We start from the raw sequence: 18578 nt of genomic DNA, 5'->3' as shown, positions 1-18578 counted from the left end.
ATACGTACCCTTCTGGGTTGACTTAGGAGCCCTGGTGGCCTACTGGCTACACGTTGGGCTGTTCATTGTCACATCCGCAGTTTGAGACCACAGCTGCTCCACAGGAGCAGGCCGGGCCTTCCGACTCCCACCGAGAACTGCAGCCCCACCCTGCCCTGTGGGCTCACTAGGAGCCGGCGTCAGCCTGACGCAGTGAGGTCGTCATTCGGTTTGGTGGTTGACTTGCTTCACTCGGCGCCGTGGCCTCCAGGTTCATGATGTGGTCAGGCCCCTTGCCAATCCAGCGTTCCCTTGAGCGCTGCCTAGCAGCCCACTGTGTATCCGTGCTCTGGGGGTCCCCTTCCCCGCTGACGGGCATGTAGGTGCTCCTGCCTTTTGATGGGGACCGTGTTGGGAGCCACGGGAGCTCCCCGCGTGGTTCGCTTCTTACCACAGTCAAGCTTGCGGAAACTGGAGGCTGTATACGTCAGGAACCTGTGCGTGTGTGTGGGGGGGTTCGAGTATTTTCCACTCTAACGTGTCATTGGAAAGTGGGGGGCTGCACCCTCTCACAGGGAGACACCGCAAGACCTGGGAAAACAATGCAGCCAGTCAAGTTACGGCCTTCACCCCTTCCACTGCATCTGAGTTACTTCTTCCTTCCATCTGCTAAGAGGACATTTAAAATGGTAGCTCCCACGTATCCAGGACTGGACTTTACTCCTCTCTCATGCCATGGCATTCCTCTAGAGCAGGGTTCTCAACCTTCCTGATGCCCAACCCTTTCATATAGTTCCTCATGGTGGTGACCCCCCCGACCATAAAGTTACTTTCATCGCTACTTCATCACTGTTATTTTGCGACTGTTATGAATCGGGCAACCCCTGTGAAAGGGTCGTTGGATCCCCAAAGGGGTCGTGACCCACAGGTTGAGAACCGCTGCTTTAGGGTGACTATTGCCCTCTGGACTCGATGAAGAAACCGAAGCACCTACCAGGTGGCCCGTCCACAGGCATCCAGGTGCACAGGGCAGAGCCCCCGGGGGACCCAGGCCCATCTGACTCTGCAGTACTACTCCTGCCCATAAACAGACTCACTTGCTTCTCAGAAAAGATCTTCCCTCGTGTTCATGGTGCCCACAGTTTCCCACACAGGTCTTGGCCCAGTGTAACTCTCTGCCACAGAGTTGATGCTGACTCCTGCTCCCCCATAGGCCAGGGTGGAGCTGCCCCTGTGACTTTCCAAGACTATACCTGTTTACGGGAGTAGAGAGCTGTCTTTTTCCCGAGGAGTGGCTGGTGGTTTCGAGCTGCAGGCTTTGTGGATCATAGCCCCGTGCATAACCCCTGTGCTACCTGGGCCCCTTTGGCCCACCACAGCTGCAGGCAGGGGGTGTTTGGTTTGTTCTGAATGGTGTTCAGCAGCCCGGAATGCCTCAGTGGGCGCCGCAGCCGCGCACGCTCTGCCGTCAGGAGAGGCAGTGAAATGGGCAGCAGCACCCTACTCTCCAGATGGGAAACCAAATCCCAGGGAGGCCCAGTGCCACGGCCTATGCCATCCGTGGGAGCATTTGTGAACTCTGGCTTTGTGCTGCCCATGTGTCCTCTCGCACAAGCCCCATTCCAGAAACGCTTCACGCGATGTGGCAGTCTCCCAGCTGCTTGCTCCGTCGCTTTAGCTAAATCACCCCACTGTCCTCCCTTTAAAGGGAGGCGCATCACAGGGCCTGCTTGCAGGGGTGCTGTGTGGATCCAAGAAAACAGTGCAGGAAATGCCCAGCTCGGTGCCTCACACATGGCAGGCGCTTGGTCAGCAGGACATCCCTTCCATGTCCATGCGTAGAGTCTGGTGGTAAACCGCAGTCCAGACTCACTGCCGTCAAATCGATGCCACCTCATGGTGACTGCAAAGGACAGGGTAGAATGGCCGCAGGGGGTTCTGAGATGGTCACTCGTCATGGGAGTAGAGAGCCGCATCTTCCTCCCGCAGAGCCGACTGGTGGTTTCGAACTGCTGGCCTCGTTCGAGGTTAGCAACCCATTGTAACCAGTGTGCCGAGCAGGGCTTCTAGTCGTAAGGGCAGAAGGAAGCACGTCTCCCAAGACGACATCCTTTCAGAGAACTACCCCGCACAGCTCGCGCTGCCTGTACTTGGACAGCCAGCTCGGGAACCGCCCGCCACAGGTGCGAGGCAGCGCCTGAATGTGCATCAGCTGCTGGCACTTTGTCACCCTCAGCCTGCCCTCCATGGGTCCATCACCCGCCCACATGGTCAGGAAACCCCACCACTGGGGGAGAGGCGGGTTTTCGTTTCCCCTCCCTTTTGTGAGCCCTCCTTCCTCAGGACTCCTGGCACAGTGGGGTCGGCATTCCCCTTTTGGGTCAAATGGAGGATGGTCCAGGACCGGGCAGCGTTCCATCCCGTTGTCCGAAGGGTAGTCAGGCGTTGGAGCCAACTCGACAGCACTAGCCCTAACATGCACGCAGCCGTGTCTTCAGATGATCTCATTGTTTCTCCAAAGCACACTAGCCAAATACAGCCGTATAGCAGGCTTGCCTTGCCTTGTCGAGAAGCCCTGGGTCCCAGCCTCAGACCCTGCTTCCTACCAGTTAGACCGCATTCTTGGTTCTGAAAGAATGTGCAGGGAGGGATATCGGCCTCTGTGAGCTGCCAGGCTCCCTGAGGCAGCGCCCACTCTTCAGACCTGCTGTCCGGTCCACAGCAGTTGGCAGTGCCGCAGAGGTATTGTGTGTCACTCGCTCTGTGCACGTCAGAGGGCTCTTAGTCATCCCCCCAATCAGGACGACGCGTAGACTAGTGAGGTCACTGCCCGCCCGTAGGAGAGACCAGCACGCGGATAACGATAAGGTATTCGCTTGTTCTGAAGGACGTGAGCCAGGGGCTGAGACAGAATAATGGGGCGAGTCGGGAGAGACCTTTCTAGTGAGGATGGCAGAGAAGGCCTGGGTGTCTTACCTGAGGATTTGTCACCAGAGCTAAGACCTGAAGCCAGTGGTTCTCAACCTGTGGGTCACGGCCCATATGGGGGTTGAACAACCCTGTCCCGGGTCACCCGATTTATCACAGTAGCAAAATGACAGTGATGAGGTAGCAACGAAAATTCTATGGTTGGGCGTCACCACCACATGAGGAACTGTATGAAGGGGTTTGTGGCGTGAGGAAGGTTGAGAACCCCTGCCCTCAAGAATGAGGACAAATGGGGGCTGGGACAGGGCATCCTGGCCGAAGGCTCATTAATTACATCAGCCCTTGAAGCAAAAAATAAGTTTGGCCTGCGTGAGCATCTGGATTCAGTGCAGCTGGAGGACAGTGGTGGGCAGCGGGGTTGGAGGGGGCGGCAGGGCCCTGGTGCCCAGTGCACTGGTCATGCAGTAGGGGCCATCTGAGCAGTGCCCTCTTGGGTGGCCCGAACTGAGGATGTGGAGATGGTGGTGGAAAGAAGTGGTGGGTTGGAGTTCCAGCAGTATTTCAGAGCTTAGATCCGTAGGCCGGCTGGGGCTGGGCGAGGGGAGGAGGGTCCAGGGCGATTCTTAGAGCCTGGGTGGACAGCAGCTCCGTTCCTGGGCAGCAGGGAGAAGAGATTTGGAATAAGGGGCAGGGTAGGCATGGGCACTCGAGTGTGCATTAGCTGTTAGTGGCAGGCGTCTGTGGGAGAACCAGGAGCTGAGACACCCGACCGGGTTTGGTCTGGCTGCGTGCACCTGAGGTTCAGGGGAGAATCCTAGTCCAGGCGGAAGAGGCACTAAGTGGTAAACACGACTTGGGCTGCCTGCGTGGCTCTTTTGCGAGCTTGCTCCTTACAGCAGAATGGTAGAGTTCGGCCCTTACTGCAGAGAGCCCTCGGAAGTGTCTTCTCGGCCCCTGGGCCAGGAGAGTGAAATGCTACACTTGGTGCTGTTTTCAGAGCAGTCCATAGCGGGGGTGGGTGGCTGAGTCATCCGCCGGGACTGGTGTAACTTCAGGGCAGAAGGCTGCAGAACAAGTACCTTCGTCTGAAGGTGACCTGGAGGAAGCAGGGCTGTTTGTGGCAGCTCCCATGTTGGAATCAAGGAGCCACAACCCTGCATGGAAATTGGAGCGGAGAGGAAGCCTGCAGGGGCAGGAACGTGTGAGAATTCTGGCAACAGGAAATGGAGATGGGAAGTGCTGAATCCTGCGTCTCACAGTTGGGCATTGCTTGAGAAGAAGCGCCTGCCTCACGATAGCACAGTGGTAGCCCGGCGCTTCCCCCTGCGCGCCAGCACCCTTGGCTCACTCCACTTCCCCCAGGGGTTCTGGCACCGGGGCCCCATTTTCCACACCGCAGCAATGCTAAGACCTGTGAGAGGTGGCCCAGCCTCTGTGACAGGCGGGGACACTGAGGCCTAGAGAAGAGAAGGTAGAAAGCCAGTCCCCACGGAGACCACGTTCTTCATTTTACACGTCTTCCTCGTCCTCCCTCTGGGTGGATTCAAACCAGTCTCCCCGCGGGCTGTGGGCTCCCCCTCCTGCACTCTGGTTTCCCCAGTAGCACGCTTCACCCCTGCCCTGAGAAGGAGGTTCTGATGGCAGGGTTTAGATTTACTTGTCTGCCCCCCCCCCCCCCCCACCGCCGCAGTTATCTTTGTTTTTCCATCATCACTGTGGTTTTATTGTCTTTCCCGCAAGCATCTCCGCTGCGCCTCCAGCAGTGCTTGTCCCATGGCAGGTGTGCAGTGGCTCTGTGGAGGTGCCGGTTACAGAGCAGGCGCTGCAGTTGGCTCCCGCGAGGGGCCTGTTGTAAATGGCAGATGGGTCCTGTCTCAGTACAGGCGTTAGACACAAATACGTGCTAAACGGATGGGTGACTGACTGGAGGGAAAGTCCTGAGTGAATGCTCACAAATGCTTAAGGTGAACGGCATCGCGGGCAAGTGCCCACCCTTAGCCACAGCTCGCAGGAAACGCACTCTTTCTTTTTGACTCATCTGATTCTAATTTGGATCAAAGCGTCCAAGAACGGCTTGTTTGTGGAAGATGATAATTAAAAACGTTCCAATGATATTAGTATTCACCACAGTTACCAATCAGGGCAACAGCAATACTGATTGCTTCCCTGGATGGCAGCCTTGTGCTCTGCCAAGACCACACTGTGACGCTCTGGATTGAGAAGCGCCTACCCAGCCTGTCACCGCCTCCTCACTACAACCCACGGGGGAAGGGAGTACTCATGTCTGTTTCCCAGAGGGGCAAACTGAGGTTCTGGAGGTGAAGTTACCTGCCCACAGTTGCAAAGCAGGTGTAGATCCAGGATCTGTGACCCCAAAGATGAAGCCCGTGGTCTCCGGTAGCACACATGATGAAGTGTGGGATTCGGCTGTCTTTGGGGAGGAGCTGGAAAGGCGAGAGCCTAGGCCAGCATCACTCACTGGGGTGTCGCTGGGCCAAGAACCCCAAGCTCCGTGGGGCTATCAGACCACAGGCTGGAAAGAAAAATTGCATTTTTTCACAGCCCAGCTTTCCAGCCTTTCCCCGGACTCCAGAGTCTTTCCATTCTCACACCATGAAGAATCTTTCGCCTTGAACGGATCCTCTTCTCTCCCTTCCCAGTTAGCCTGACGGAGGCCAAGGAACATTCCGGTGGCCGACAGCCCCACTAAGCCGTTTCTAGAGAGGCCACTGTCCCACGCCGACCTCCCTGGATCCCACCCTTCCCTGCAGGAAGGCTGGGCAGAAAGAGGCTCATTCACCCGCCCCTGAGGCCTCAGGAAGGGCCGAGGGGGAAGGACAGTTTTATGAATGTGGACACAACAGCCCCTTGTAAGACTTAGGTTAGCCACCCGGTTCTGGAAACACTGTGCCTGTTAAAATGGCGGGGAGCCACCACCTGCTGTGAACACTGGCGCATTCATTCCCACATCCTCGCCCAGGCCCGCCCGCCCGGCCCGCAGCCCCCGTGCAGCACAGGGGCAAGGACTCCTGGGCACTCTGGTGAGAAGGCTCGGACAGCGCGACAGTCAGCTTCTGGTCTCGCGCGATTCTCACAGCAAACATGGGAGGAGCTGCCGGCCCCACCGCTGTCGCTGGGACACTGGAGGGCTGGCCAGGCCACCTGGCCACATTTGCAAGAACAACCCTCATTGGCACGTGGTTGAGCGGGCTCGAGGCATACTCTCTGCTCTCCCAGTTAAAAGTACTCACTGAACTTGGGGGCCATTGTGCCCCGCTTTGAACCAATACTCGGCCGCTTGCTAACTGGAGACCTTGGACAAATTAGCCACCACCCTCGTCTTGGCGTCTTTGTTCCTAAGGTGGATGATGATAATGTGCTGAGACCATAGGATTGTTGGGAACAGCAAACAAATCAATGTATCTAAAGCACTTAGTGCCTGGCTCGCAGGAGACGCTTCTCAAATGCCAGCTGTCACCGTTAATTTATCCAGCCCACTTCTCTGTCTGGGCGCCGGAAACGAAGTCTCAGGGCTCTTGCAACCAGCCCCTCCCCTCGGGTTGCTTCTATATTCCCAAGAGGCTTACATGGATAATTTGTATAAAGTGCTGGCACATCGTTATAAACCAGACCCATTGCCACCGAGTCAGTTCTGACTCATCATGGCCCTGAAGACAGAGTGGAACTGGCCCCGGAGAGTCTCTAAGACTGTGATCTTTCTAGAAGCAGAGGCCACGTCTTTGTCCCCTGCAGCGATGGGTGGGTTTGAACCACAGACCTTTAGGTTCACAGCCGAACACTTGAACCAGTACCCCATAGTCCCCGTAGGTGTTAGTGACAATTCATTGATGTTACAGTGCAAAACCAGCAGGAGTAATCTAGGAAGCGCACTTGTCCTCAGCCAGCACCATCCCGACAGCCACTCTCCAGTGCTCACGGGGCAGGAACGGTGGTTTTGTATACTGTTACCGTGATTCTCAAGCCCTCCCGCTGGATCTGCGGTTCATTCGTTAAAAAGACTAAGGATGTAGGAGCATGCACGAGTCCCTGAGTTCTGAGTCTCCTGCCCATCAGTCAGTGTGGTGGGCGGCCTGCATTCCTGCCATGATGCTGGGAGATAGGCTACCAGCAGTTGGTTCCAAGACCAACGGGATCCCCCGTGGTGGGCATGGCTCAGTGGACCTTGTGGGCCCAGGCAGACCAGGAATGATTTGAAATCAGCCCGTGCAAACGTATGGGTGCCAACAGGATGGTGTCTTTTCGGGAGGGAAGGTGAGCTCCCTGGCCAGCAAGCCCTGGGAGCCTCTCCTGGCTGCAGCAGTGGGTTTGTTGAGCAGGCCAGTGGCGATGGTGCGGGCCCTGCTTGGTTCTGTGGTTCCCGGGGTTGGCATGCAGTGGAGCAGCTATTAGGGACCATCGGGTCACCTCCGGCCCATCGTGACCCCAGACACAACAGAGGGAAACACTGCCCACCCTGCACCCTCCGCACATTTCCCATGCTGAGCCCCTGATGCAGCCTTGTCCCCTCCAGCTCCTTGAGGGGCCGCTGCTTCCCGCCACTCCTCCGCCTTGCCACCCTGATGTCCTTCTCCAGGGACCAGTCTCCTGACAACATGTCCAGCGATGTAAGACGAAGTCTTGCCATCCTTGCCTCTAAAGAGGAGCCCTCTGGCCTTGCTTCTTCCAGGACAGACGGGTTTGTCCTTCCAGCAGCCTTGGTCCTTTCAATGTTCTTCTCCAGCACCACAGTCCAAGTACATCCTTCTTCCTTAGGCAGTGTCCAGCGTTCACATGGACGTGAGGCGGTTGGAAAGACCATGATTGGTGTCAGGTGCTCCTTGGTCCTCAAAGTAACGTCCTTGCTCTTCCATACTTGTAAGCCTTGTGCAGCACGACGGGAGCCGGCCTGACAATAAGTGACAGGGATCAGCACTGGGCGCTCCTCCGGGATGACGTGTCTCAGGGGAGCTTCTGAGTGCCAGTCCCTTCAGTGAGTTGCCGCTTCCCAGCCTCCGCCCTCCCCACTTGGTTGTGACCATGCTGTCCTCCGGGAGCTTCTGGCAGGCGGCTCTCCCCTGGCCTCGGTGTGCTGGTAACTGCTCTCTGCTTCTCTTCCAGCTGAAGACGTGGACAGTGGAAGACCTTCAGAAGAGGCTCTTGGCCCTTGACCCCATGATGGAACAGGAGATCGAAGAGATCCGACAGAAGTACCAGTCCAAACGGCAGCCCATCCTGGATGCCATTGAGGCCAAGAAGCGGCGGCAGCAGAACTTCTGAGCTGGGCCAGGCCCGGGGCTCCTGGACAGCTGTGCTTGCTCGCCGTCACCTCTCCACGGCCCCGTGCAAACTCAGGAATGGGCGCCAGAGGCAAGGGCTGCCTTGCAGGCCAGCGGGCCAGCAGGCGTGACTCTGGCGCTTACTCACTCCGCATTGTGAAGCCCCAGAGCAGAGACTCCCTAGTTGACTGATTGCTGGGAAAACCTTACGTGGTCTTTCTGTGTATCCTCTCTTGATAGCTTTCAGCGGTTCTTCCTGGGAGACTTTTAAAGATATATAAATATGCATATATATATATAAGTTATAAGTGGGTTCCCACTCGGCGCGGTGGCGTCTCTGTACAGGTACGGTGGTAAGCAGTTGGCGTCTTCTCTGTATGATTACGGTACTGTGGACGGCGAGGCAGAAGGCCTCCGGGGGGCTATTGGGATACTGGGCTCCTGGGGGCTGTCTGACCCCCTTGCAGGGCTGCATTTCAACATGACGCCCGAGCCACTTTCAGGCTCATGTGGGCTCCCAGGGTAGCCTGGCACCTGCCTGCAATTGGGCCTTCCCCACTCTCCGCTGCCTGGAGTCCCAGCACAGACCCTGCTCAGTGCCTTAAGAGAAGATGCAACCCAGGGAGGGCGCTGTCTGCCCAGGGGCTCTCGGCAGACACGGGGCTGTGCCAGTCTGCACAGGGAAAGGGTTTCCGAAGCTCATTGTCCACGCTGTGTCCTGCCTTCTCTACCCAGAGGGGCAGAGGGCCTTCTGTGCTTTCGCTGTCCACACTCAAAGTTGTGGCTGATGTCTTTCTCATGTAACCGCTAAGGAGGTCTGAAAAACATAGATGAAAATTGGACCTCTCCAGAAGATCGACCCAGACATACATAATGCCAGAGCTGGAAGGGCCCCTCTGCTGTCGAGATGGGGCAGCTGGGCTGGAGGCAGGTGCTGGGGCACAAAGCAGGTTAGGGGAGCACGGGGCCTAGGACGGGGTTGCCTCCCTCTGGGACCCTGTGCCAAGCAGCCTCTTCTGCCCAGGAGGAGACATGTGCCCAGGGGGCCCTGCGTCCTAAGTGGGTGGCCCAGTGGGCAGAGGCTCCCAAGGGGCACCCACTGGTTCCATTTCAGCGAACCTGTGAGGGCTGCAGGGAGCGCTGAGTCGGCCGCTGGGGAGAGGGCTTTACTCGGATGCCACAGGCCTCCTGCGGGCTAGCTCAGGGCCATGTGGCACCGGTCACCAGCAGAGGACACAGCTGAGCCAGAGGAGTGAGTGTCTTTAGACAGCGTATTTGTTTCCCACTGTCTCTTGCTCCGCTAGGGCAGCCAGGCCCGGCTTGCACCTTGGCGTTCTGTAATTTAACTGTATAATTAGGTTTGTGCCCCAGACGTGGGAATCGATAGAAAGGGTGGGATGGCCCTCTTCTGTCACCAGGTCCTGTTCTTTGCCTTTAAACGAGTTTTTAAAAACTGCGAGAGACGGGGTTGGCTGGTCTTCGGGACCTGGCCAGCGAAGCCGTGGTGTGGACGGCTCGGGAGCCACTGGGGTATGCGGGCCTGCTTCCCACCCCGGGGTTCAGAGAAGACCGACTGACTCTTGCCCCAGCAGGCGCAGCTAATGGAGTCCGGGTTCGCAGCATCACCTCATGGGACCACTTTGTGCAGAGCAGAGGTGTGTCACAAGCCTTGAACATCAAAAGCGACCCCTTTTCCTGTAAACTCCATGACTCGTGCCGGCCTTTTGGGCTCGGAAGCTGCTGGCGTAGCTGTCAGTCTGCTAGTCACTGTGAAAAGCCAAAGCATCGATGTGCTCCCCAGACCAAGGACTCGCACCAGGCAGGGCGGAAGGGCACGTCCATGTCTCCCTCTCTGGGCCAGACGTCTGGGAAAGAAGGCTCACTCCCCTCATAAATCTCCCGGGGTCAGGAACCTGGACCTGTGTCTGTTTTGTTTTCAGCCTGTGTGCCCCACATGCTGGTCCCACAAAGTATGTTCCATTCACCACTCTGGCTGGACGGAACCCTTTGGACAGAAGCCCGTTTGGGATCAGATACATTGTCCTGACAAGACACGTTTGTTTCTGGAGGGGTGGGGGCAGCGGAGCAGCTGCTCACTCCTTCTCCCTAGTGCATGAAGTTCTGGGTGGATCTGCTGGCTTTACTGGAGGACCCGAGTGCCCGTCACCACATGGGCACTGGTCCACACCTCCACTGGGCTCTGAGCCCTCTCGGGTTTTGTGCTTCAAAGAAACAATAGCTCACGCCTATTTTATCTTTAAAAATGTCAGATTCTCTTAAGAGTATCTTAACTGACTCCCCGTCTGTCTCCCTCCTATGTCCCTTCCTCCAGCCAATAATTGGGAGAATGAGTCTCACTTGACTGGTGGAGGGAGGTAACTTGGATGGATGGATGGACAGATGGGTGGATGGATTCGATTAGATAAAGTAGGTAGGTAGATTAAACTCAGCCAATAATCTGAAGCCTTGACTCCTTGAGTGTACAGCCTCTGATCCAGGAATCATTTAGCACCTACCAGGTGCCAGAAATATATTTTATCATGTAAGACTCAGTAATACTTCACAATATCAGACTGAGAGGGTGACACCACTATGCGGTTCCTGTAGACATTCAAAGGATGCTAACAGGATGTTTCGAACCACTTCATGCTACTGTGCTCAACCACTTAAGTGAAATGGGCAAACTCGTTGGAAGATACAAACTAGCAAACCTCATCCAAGAATTAGGAAACCCGTGTAGCCTGCGCCTGTCCGACCTCAGCTCTGGGGGCTCAGTCCTCAGCTCTGCCCTCATTCTACAGAGGCTCAGAGAGATGGAGTCCGTGGCTCAAGGCCATGCAGCTAGGATGTGGCAGAGCCAGGATGCAAATCCAGTGCCCATGTAGCATACCATGTTGCCTCTAAAGATTGCAGCTCCTCCTGAACTGGGAAATTGTTCTCGCCTGGATCATGCTCCCGCCCCCCGTCCTTTCTTAAGCATGATGTTTGTGTTCGCTGGGGCTCTGCTCACAGTCTCTGTAGTCCACATTCTTGTGTGTGTTTTCAAAAACATGTCTTCCACCAGCTTGCTCTCGGACCAACTTGGGGAAAAACAAAAGTTAAATACTGTTTGCTGATGTACAGTTTAAAAATGTGAAGTTTGTAGCTTTAACTTTTGCAACAAAAGCTAACGACACTGGCTTGGATGCGACTTGAAAGGCGATTTTGTAAGGTTTGGGTGTACATAACCGGTGGGGGCCAGCAGTTTGTATATGTGAGACATAGCTTCCTCCCGGCCCTGTGCTTTCTTTCATTTGAAATGCTTCCTATGTGCCTTTTTGTCAGAGTGGTTTTACTCCCCCCTCGTCTTCCTGTACTGTGTCAACTTTGTTTTCAATAAACTGCCCTTTGGAATACAGATCGAGTTCTCCACGTGTTTCCTGGGAAATGCCCTTGTCAGCCTTGTGGCACCGAGTTTGCAGTGTGCTTACTTCACGACCTGCGGGGAGGGAGTGAACGTGTGGTGGCCCCTGCTATGCGCTAGGTACTGCACCAGTGCCAGGGGATCCAGACGAGCCAGACAGCCCTTGCAGACTAGTGGGGGGTTCGTCAAGCACCCGCATACATCACATTGGAACGGCCCGGGCAGAAGGAAGCGCAGGGTCCAAGGACATGCAGCGTGACCATCAATTCTGCTGAGAAGGAAGCCTGGCCTCTGGGAGAGGCAGTACAGCCTGAGACGTGACAAGGGGCTAAGAGGTGGCCTGGTGCACAAAGGACAGGAAGTGAGGACCACGAGGCACCAGCCTGCACACGGCCTGGGTGAGGATCACCGTGGAACCCTCCATGCCCGTCTGCTACTGCCCAGCCAGTGTCCAGTGAGGAGCAGCCGTGCGTGGCCCTCACGCAGGAAGTTGACTCCGCAGCTAGGCAGGAGCAGAGACTGAAAAGCAGGTATCTCCGGACGCAGTCGTTCTCCAGGGTTGTCGATCAGTCCCACAGTCTTCTGTGACATGCTGTCCTCCCAGCTTCTCTGGGAGTTGGGGTGATGTGGGCCTATTTGCTGGTGCTAAATTTACTCACCGCCCTCCCACAATGAACCAGTGTACTTTCTTGTCTCACCAGGATTGATAACAGGCTGAGAACTTGACAGCTACGGGGAGGGAGGGAGAAGTCCACACAGACTGAGCATTTAGATGCTGGGCACAATCATTTCATTCACACAAAGTCTCTTAGGGAAAATAATGCAGAGTGGTAGATCCACAGAAAGGGTAATTTGCAGGGCTCTGCGTTGTGGTTTGGCGTACGGGTCACTAGATGTGAATTTACTTCCCTCCCGCTCCTCCTGGCCATGGGTTCTCAGCCTGACAATGATTCTCCGGGGCGCGGTACCAGGAGGGGTCTGGGTGTAGGAGTGGGTGAAGTCGTGACAATAATTGGGTAGAGGCCAGGATGCTCCGTGTGCTGCAAGGCATTCTGGGACAGTCCTGCACAACAATCCATTGCCCAGCATCTGGCACGACGTCCACATGTCCCGCTGGATGTGTCAGGGCAAAGCTTATTTATACATTGTTGTCGTGGCTAGGCCGGACGCATCGCGACCCCGCGTACAAGAGAGACACACTGCGCGTCCTGCACCAGCCTCTCAGTTCTTCCGTTCAAGGCCACTGGTGCAGCTACGGTGTCCGTCCATGTTGTTGAGGGCCTTCCTCTTTTTCACTGCCCTCTACTCTAGAAATACCTGGTTTGACACCCAGCCTCATTTACCTCTAGACCCAGAGCACCCCATGAAGAGCTTAACGCTCTGTGCCACTTTCCGGGGATGGACAGCCTGGAGTTGGTTTGGTTTCAGCATTGCCAAGGGTTGTCTGTGCCTCCGAAAATCACGCCACTTGAGAGCGAAGCTCGTGGCTTAGATTTGTAGCTGTCAGATGGACAGTGAGTCTGTGAAACAGGTAGGCCCATCCGTGATCGTTGCAGAGAACAAGTACCGTAAAAGAACACAAAGCTGGGTGATGGAATTGAGTGTGTGAGTGTGTTTGCAGGCAACTCTGTAAAGTGGCTTAGCACAGCCTCTGAAGAGAAGACTTCTGAAAGAAGGATCCTGCCTTCGGGATGAATGATAAGAAAGAGCCGGCAGGTGGAAGCTCTGGAGGGAGAACAAAGGCCCTGAGGCAGGAACCAGAACGTTCCTGGGAAGGACGGCCGTTCTGACCTGAACGGAGTGTACAAAGATGAGAGTTGGCAGCCGCCGTGAGGCTGCCAGAGTGTAGTGTGCTGGGCCTCGGGCCACAGAAAAGGGTTGGAGTGCCGTCCCCGCGAGCTAGAGCGCTGCCAGCGGGGTTGAAGCAGGCACATGATGCAATCAGATTTGTGCTCCTCAAAAACAGGCCGTCATGACTGTGCTCAGCTTCCTTGGCCAACCGGAAAATTCAAACTCAAACGGCAATAGGCTTCCACTTCACACGCGCCAGGAGAGCTAAAATGAAAATGGCAAAGAAGGCTCCTAGACGAGGCTGGAAGACAACCAGAACTCTCAAAGACAGCAATTCTATCTTTAGATGTGCGCCCCTGAAAATGGACATATTTTCACCAAAAGACACAGACTGAAACTACTCATGGCGGCATTTATCATTCATGAGTGTGCCAGACTGCTGACCAACAGCTACCCAGTAACGCAGACTGGATACCCAGCACAGACGTCATATAGATGGTGACTGAATCATCGCTACATGCAAGAGGGCTGAATCTCACAAACATGAAGAGCACACACCGGACAAATCTGTTTCCATAAAGTCTGCAACCAGGGAAGCCCAACATGTGGTGTTAGAAGTCAGGGGGCTGCTGACCCTGGAGGGTGGCGGGTAGTGACTGGGCGGGAACACGAGGAGGGCAGGCCGGGTACTGATCTAGTTCCTGGGGTGCTAGCCACCTCTGTGCTCACGGTGAGAACAATCGAGATGAACACTGCTTTTTCTTGTGCATGTACAAGTATATGATACAAAAAAAATTAAATCTCTGACTTCTACTTTCCCGTTTCTGGAAGTTTCCAAGACGATGAGCCAGAAAACCCCTTGGAAGCCCCCAAGGCCTATGCAAATATAAGGGGTGGGGCCCCTCAGCCCATTAGCCTTATCTCGGTCAGCGTCCTACTTAGAGGGTGTGATTCAAATTCAAATGAGGCTCAAAGTTGCTCAGCAGTTAAATCTGGGCTCAACCTTGGCTAATTGATGACTGACGGTCATTCTTGGGCTTTTAACTGTGGCTCCATGTCCAAGGAGTGAGTCTGGAGACACGAGTGGCCAGCTCTAGGCCGCTGACTGACAGGCGGTGGTGCGTGCCCACCACTGGCTCTGCGAGAAGAAAGGACTTGACCACCTGCTCCGAGACTTTTCCGCCGAGGACGCCCCCACGGGCACGTCTGCTCCATCCCAGAGGGTTGCTGGACGTCAATGACTTACTCACCCAAGCCCCCCAGAGTCGCTGCACCCCCTTGAGGAAGAAAACAGAGCCTTGAGCGCCACTGAGCTCTCCTCCCTGCCAATGCTTCTTGTTACCATTTATTGTGCCACTATTTTCACCTGGATTAACCTGAGCTTGACATTAACGCTGAGGTGGAGTTATTATTAGACCAAGACAAGAGAAGAAACAGGCTCAGAGAGGCCAAGAAACCCAACCGAGATCACACAGCCCACACGTAGTGGGACGTCAAGGTTCAAGGCCCATATCCTTTTTGTCCCGCGTGGCATCTCTCGCCTCCAAGCCATTTTAACAGCGCCCTGCCTGCCTGGGCCTGGAGCCAGCACGGGAGCAGAGCAGAGGGAGAGGTGGGGAGCCGGAGGGGATGGCCTCAGTTGAACCTCTGAGCCCGTTGGATTTCTGCCACTTGTCATGGAAAGAGTCCTGGCGCACAGACAGGAAGGAAAGGCACGAGGGAAGGCTTGGGATCGAGTTGGCGGTTGGCGATGAGGTGGTGTTCCCTGGCGCATCGTGAAGCCAATCCAAGTCACACAGACGGGAAATGGCAGGGCCGATGTTTGAACCCAGGTCTGCCTGCAGAGTCCAAGCGGTGCAATTTCTCTTCCTAAAGGAATGTATTTCCTGCCGTTCCTGAACAAGGTTAGGCAGCAGTCCAGCACCTGCCCTTGTCCTCTTCCTTCCTAACAGGCTGGGCTCTGAAAGACTCCGTCCCTTTGAAATGCCAGCGCCGAAACTCTCAAGCCATCCTGGAGCAAGTTTTCCATTCTCGGGCATGGGACCTGGCTGGCCCAGAGTTAGAGGTCTGGCCATCGGGGAGGGCCATCCCAGCCAGCACCTAAGGGCTATGTCCAGAGAGCCAGAGTAAACAAGACCTTGTAACAGGGCCCGTGCTCAAGGCCACTTCCTGCAGTGGTGCCCAGGGAGCCAAGTTTGCCAAACACCAGGTGCCCAAAGTGGCATGTGGTGCCAGGCAAGTACCATGTAGGATTGGAAGCCTGGGCTTGGATCCCTGCTTCACTGTGCGGTCTGACCCTGGGCCACAGCCTTCTCATCGGACCATTGGGGCTAACAGAGTGACTTTATTGTGGTGGGTCGTGTCTCGAGGGGTGGTTGAGGGCAGGCTGTGAGAGAATGTCTGTGAAATCACGCTGTAAACTACAATGGACAAGTGAGGGGTAGTCATTGCCTCCAAGGTCAGCGGTTCTCAACCCCTTGGGGGGGTGGGTGTTGAACGACCTTTTCACAGGGGTCGCCTGAGACCATGGGAAAACACGTATTTCGGATGGTCTTAGGAACCGAGACACCGCTCCTCTATCCGTCTCCAGGCAGGTCTGCCCACATGCAGGTGCGCCCACATACAAGTACCTTTTAAAGGCATCTTCTGTTATTATTTATTTTTGTTTAAAGGCTTTGTCAGTTGGATTCTGTTGTGGTAAGTGGTACCTGGAACATGGATTCCGGAAGTAGAGTAGAGTAGAACACAGCATAACCTTGAGGAGATGTGAGGAACTAAACATCATTGGACTGTGATAGCAAAAAACACAGCAAAGGCATCTGAACTCTGGCCCGGGACAGCCGCAGACTGCCAGGGAGAGGCAGGGAGAGGAACAATCGTCTGTATGACGGATGGCATTTGACAGGGAGGAGGGCGGGATGCTCAGAGAAAGGGCAGTCTGATTTCAAGGAGGTGAGGGACGCCCAGGCTGTGGAATAGAACACTTGGCTCTGACTGAACAGGGAGAGGTGACAAAGCAAATGCAAATATAACAATTGTCACCACACAGCACAGCATGGAATGTAGAGCCACGATGAAAGAGTCTCGTGACTTGCAGTGGGGCTGGGGCAGCTCCAAGCCAAAGCACACAATTGATTACGCAGGTGGCTGAATTCAGAATTTCTGCAGTTAGGTGTGCCTGGAAAGCGAGTGGGTGGATGGCAATGGGATGGCCCGGCCAGAGGATGTGGGAGAATTTAAAGATGCTGGAAAACAATGGGTGGAAACAGGCCCTCCCTCAATTTTACACACACACACACACACACACACACACACTCACCCCTCCCCATCCTCCAAAGCCACCTACCTGGAAGCTGGATCAGTTCAACTGGTTAGGGATCAAAGGGAGGGCCTAAGTAGGAAACAGCTCTGGGCTCGGGCAGAATTGAAGAAGCTTGCTAACTGACGCTATTGAAAACCTCGGGGATGTGTGTGGAAATGGATTTTTGTGGTCTGTGATGACTGTGTTAGTCTGGGTACTTTAGAGAAACAAATCCACAGAAACTCATGTAGAAGAGAGAGTTTTATATAAAGGTTAAGTGCATATCAAGAAAACATCCCAACCCAGTGCTGCCCAAGCCCAAAAGCCCAACATTAACTCATATGTCCAACACCAGTCCACAAAGTCCTCCTCCAGCTCTCAAAACACACACTGTGATGCTGGCTGCAGGAGGAAAGCTGAGTCAGTGAGTGTGTAAGCATCTCAGCACTGGTAGGGGTCTCCACACGGCTGCTCCAGCACCCAGGGCTGCATCGGGGTAGATCCATGTGACTTCTCCTCAGGGATGTCTTGCAGGAAGTGAGCTTTTCCAGCTGAAGTAGGGAACTGGCTAAGGCAACTTCACCGTGGTCCGACCATCAGAAAGCAAGAGACCCAAGAACTAGAAAGATGAGGCTCACCGAGCCATTTATCCCTCCGCCCTTCATTAACTCCACTTGTGTTTATCGGCCAGGTTGGCACAATAAACTTTAATATCTCAATGACAGAAGGGGAAGTGTAACTTGGGTAAGGTGACCAGATTTTAACATTGGCAAAGCGGGACGCCATTGATAAAACTCATATCCTGGTGAAATAGCCACATGGCAGCCGAAAACCGTCTACCCTAGTTTGGCGTGCATTCTTTAAAAAAATCAGGACTTTTTAAAAACGCCACAGGATGCGGGAAAAATTGTTAAAAATCAGGACTGTCCCACCAAAAGTGGGACGTCTGGTCACCTTAAGCTTGGGGCATGACTGATGTTGTTGCTGTGGATACCCACTTACCTGGAGTGCTGCATCCTCTGCGCTAGCTCCTGCAGCTGGCTGGGTTGGGACAATGCGGTGGGTTGGCTAATGCAAACTCAGACCAGGCACTGGACCATATTACGTGGGACCGAAGGGCCTCGCATCCTGCAGCATCACATCGAGGAAGGATTCAAAGTCCTTGAGGACCGGGACGCCGGGTCTTATTCCTCCCGCTCCAAATGTCTCCAGCCACGGCCCCACCTAACTCGTAACAATCTCTTTATTCGAGTTTTCAGTTTGTATGTTGAGCAGAGAAGCGGAGAAGCTGGACGTTATGAAGGAGAACAGAGCATTAGGATGGGAGGGAGGCTTACTAACCACCTGTGGTACGTAGATGACACAAGCACCTGCTGATGAAGATCAAGGGTTGCGGCCTCCACTGAAGAAAACACAAATCCTCACAACTGTACAACAGAGACCAGCATAATGGATGAATAAAAGGCCAACGTTGTCGGGGTGGGGGTGGGGGTTCCTCCTGCTTGGATCCACAATTGGTGCTCACAGAGGCCACATGGATCCAACACCTTGGGATTGTGCCACCACACAAAGAGGTATGTTATTTGGGTTCTCTCTCTCTCTCTCTATTGGTCCAGGCTTGATAATAAATGAAGGTTTAACTATGGGGTACCAGGTAATCTTGTGATCCAAAGGTGCCCATCATACTGAAGGATCAACCCAGCAAGTTGGGTTGATATCTATAACCATAATAAATATCATAGATATCTCCATACCTGTAGGAGTAGTTACATCATTTCGTGTCAACTTGAAGAGGAGAGGTGGAGTCTAGCATGTCAATCAGGTCACAGCCTGATGGTGCCTCCTTGTGGGCATGACCTCCTCATGTCCTGGGAACCTCTACCCCCCTCACCCCCATCTT

The 18578-nt window shown here is 54.7% G+C and overlaps 1 protein-coding gene across 1 annotated transcript in view; it reads left to right on the top strand.

The window, feature by feature from the left end:
• Nucleotides 1–11580, top strand: part of STK4 (serine/threonine kinase 4) — an 82258-nt gene extending 70678 nt beyond the window's left edge. The window contains exon 11 of the mRNA XM_075528706.1: nt 8026–11580. Within this exon, the coding sequence (XP_075384821.1) occupies nt 8026–8184 (159 nt within the window). The 3' untranslated portion in view covers nt 8185–11580. The remainder of the gene's footprint in view (nt 1–8025) is intronic.
• The last annotated feature ends 6998 nt before the right edge of the window (nt 11581–18578 follow it).

This window comes from Tenrec ecaudatus, chromosome 12 (assembly GCF_050624435.1).
Source record: "Tenrec ecaudatus isolate mTenEca1 chromosome 12, mTenEca1.hap1, whole genome shotgun sequence".
NCBI lineage: Eukaryota > Metazoa > Chordata > Mammalia > Afrosoricida > Tenrecidae > Tenrec > Tenrec ecaudatus.
Note: the sequence above shows the minus strand (reverse complement) of the source record. Positions and strands in the feature narration are given on the sequence as shown.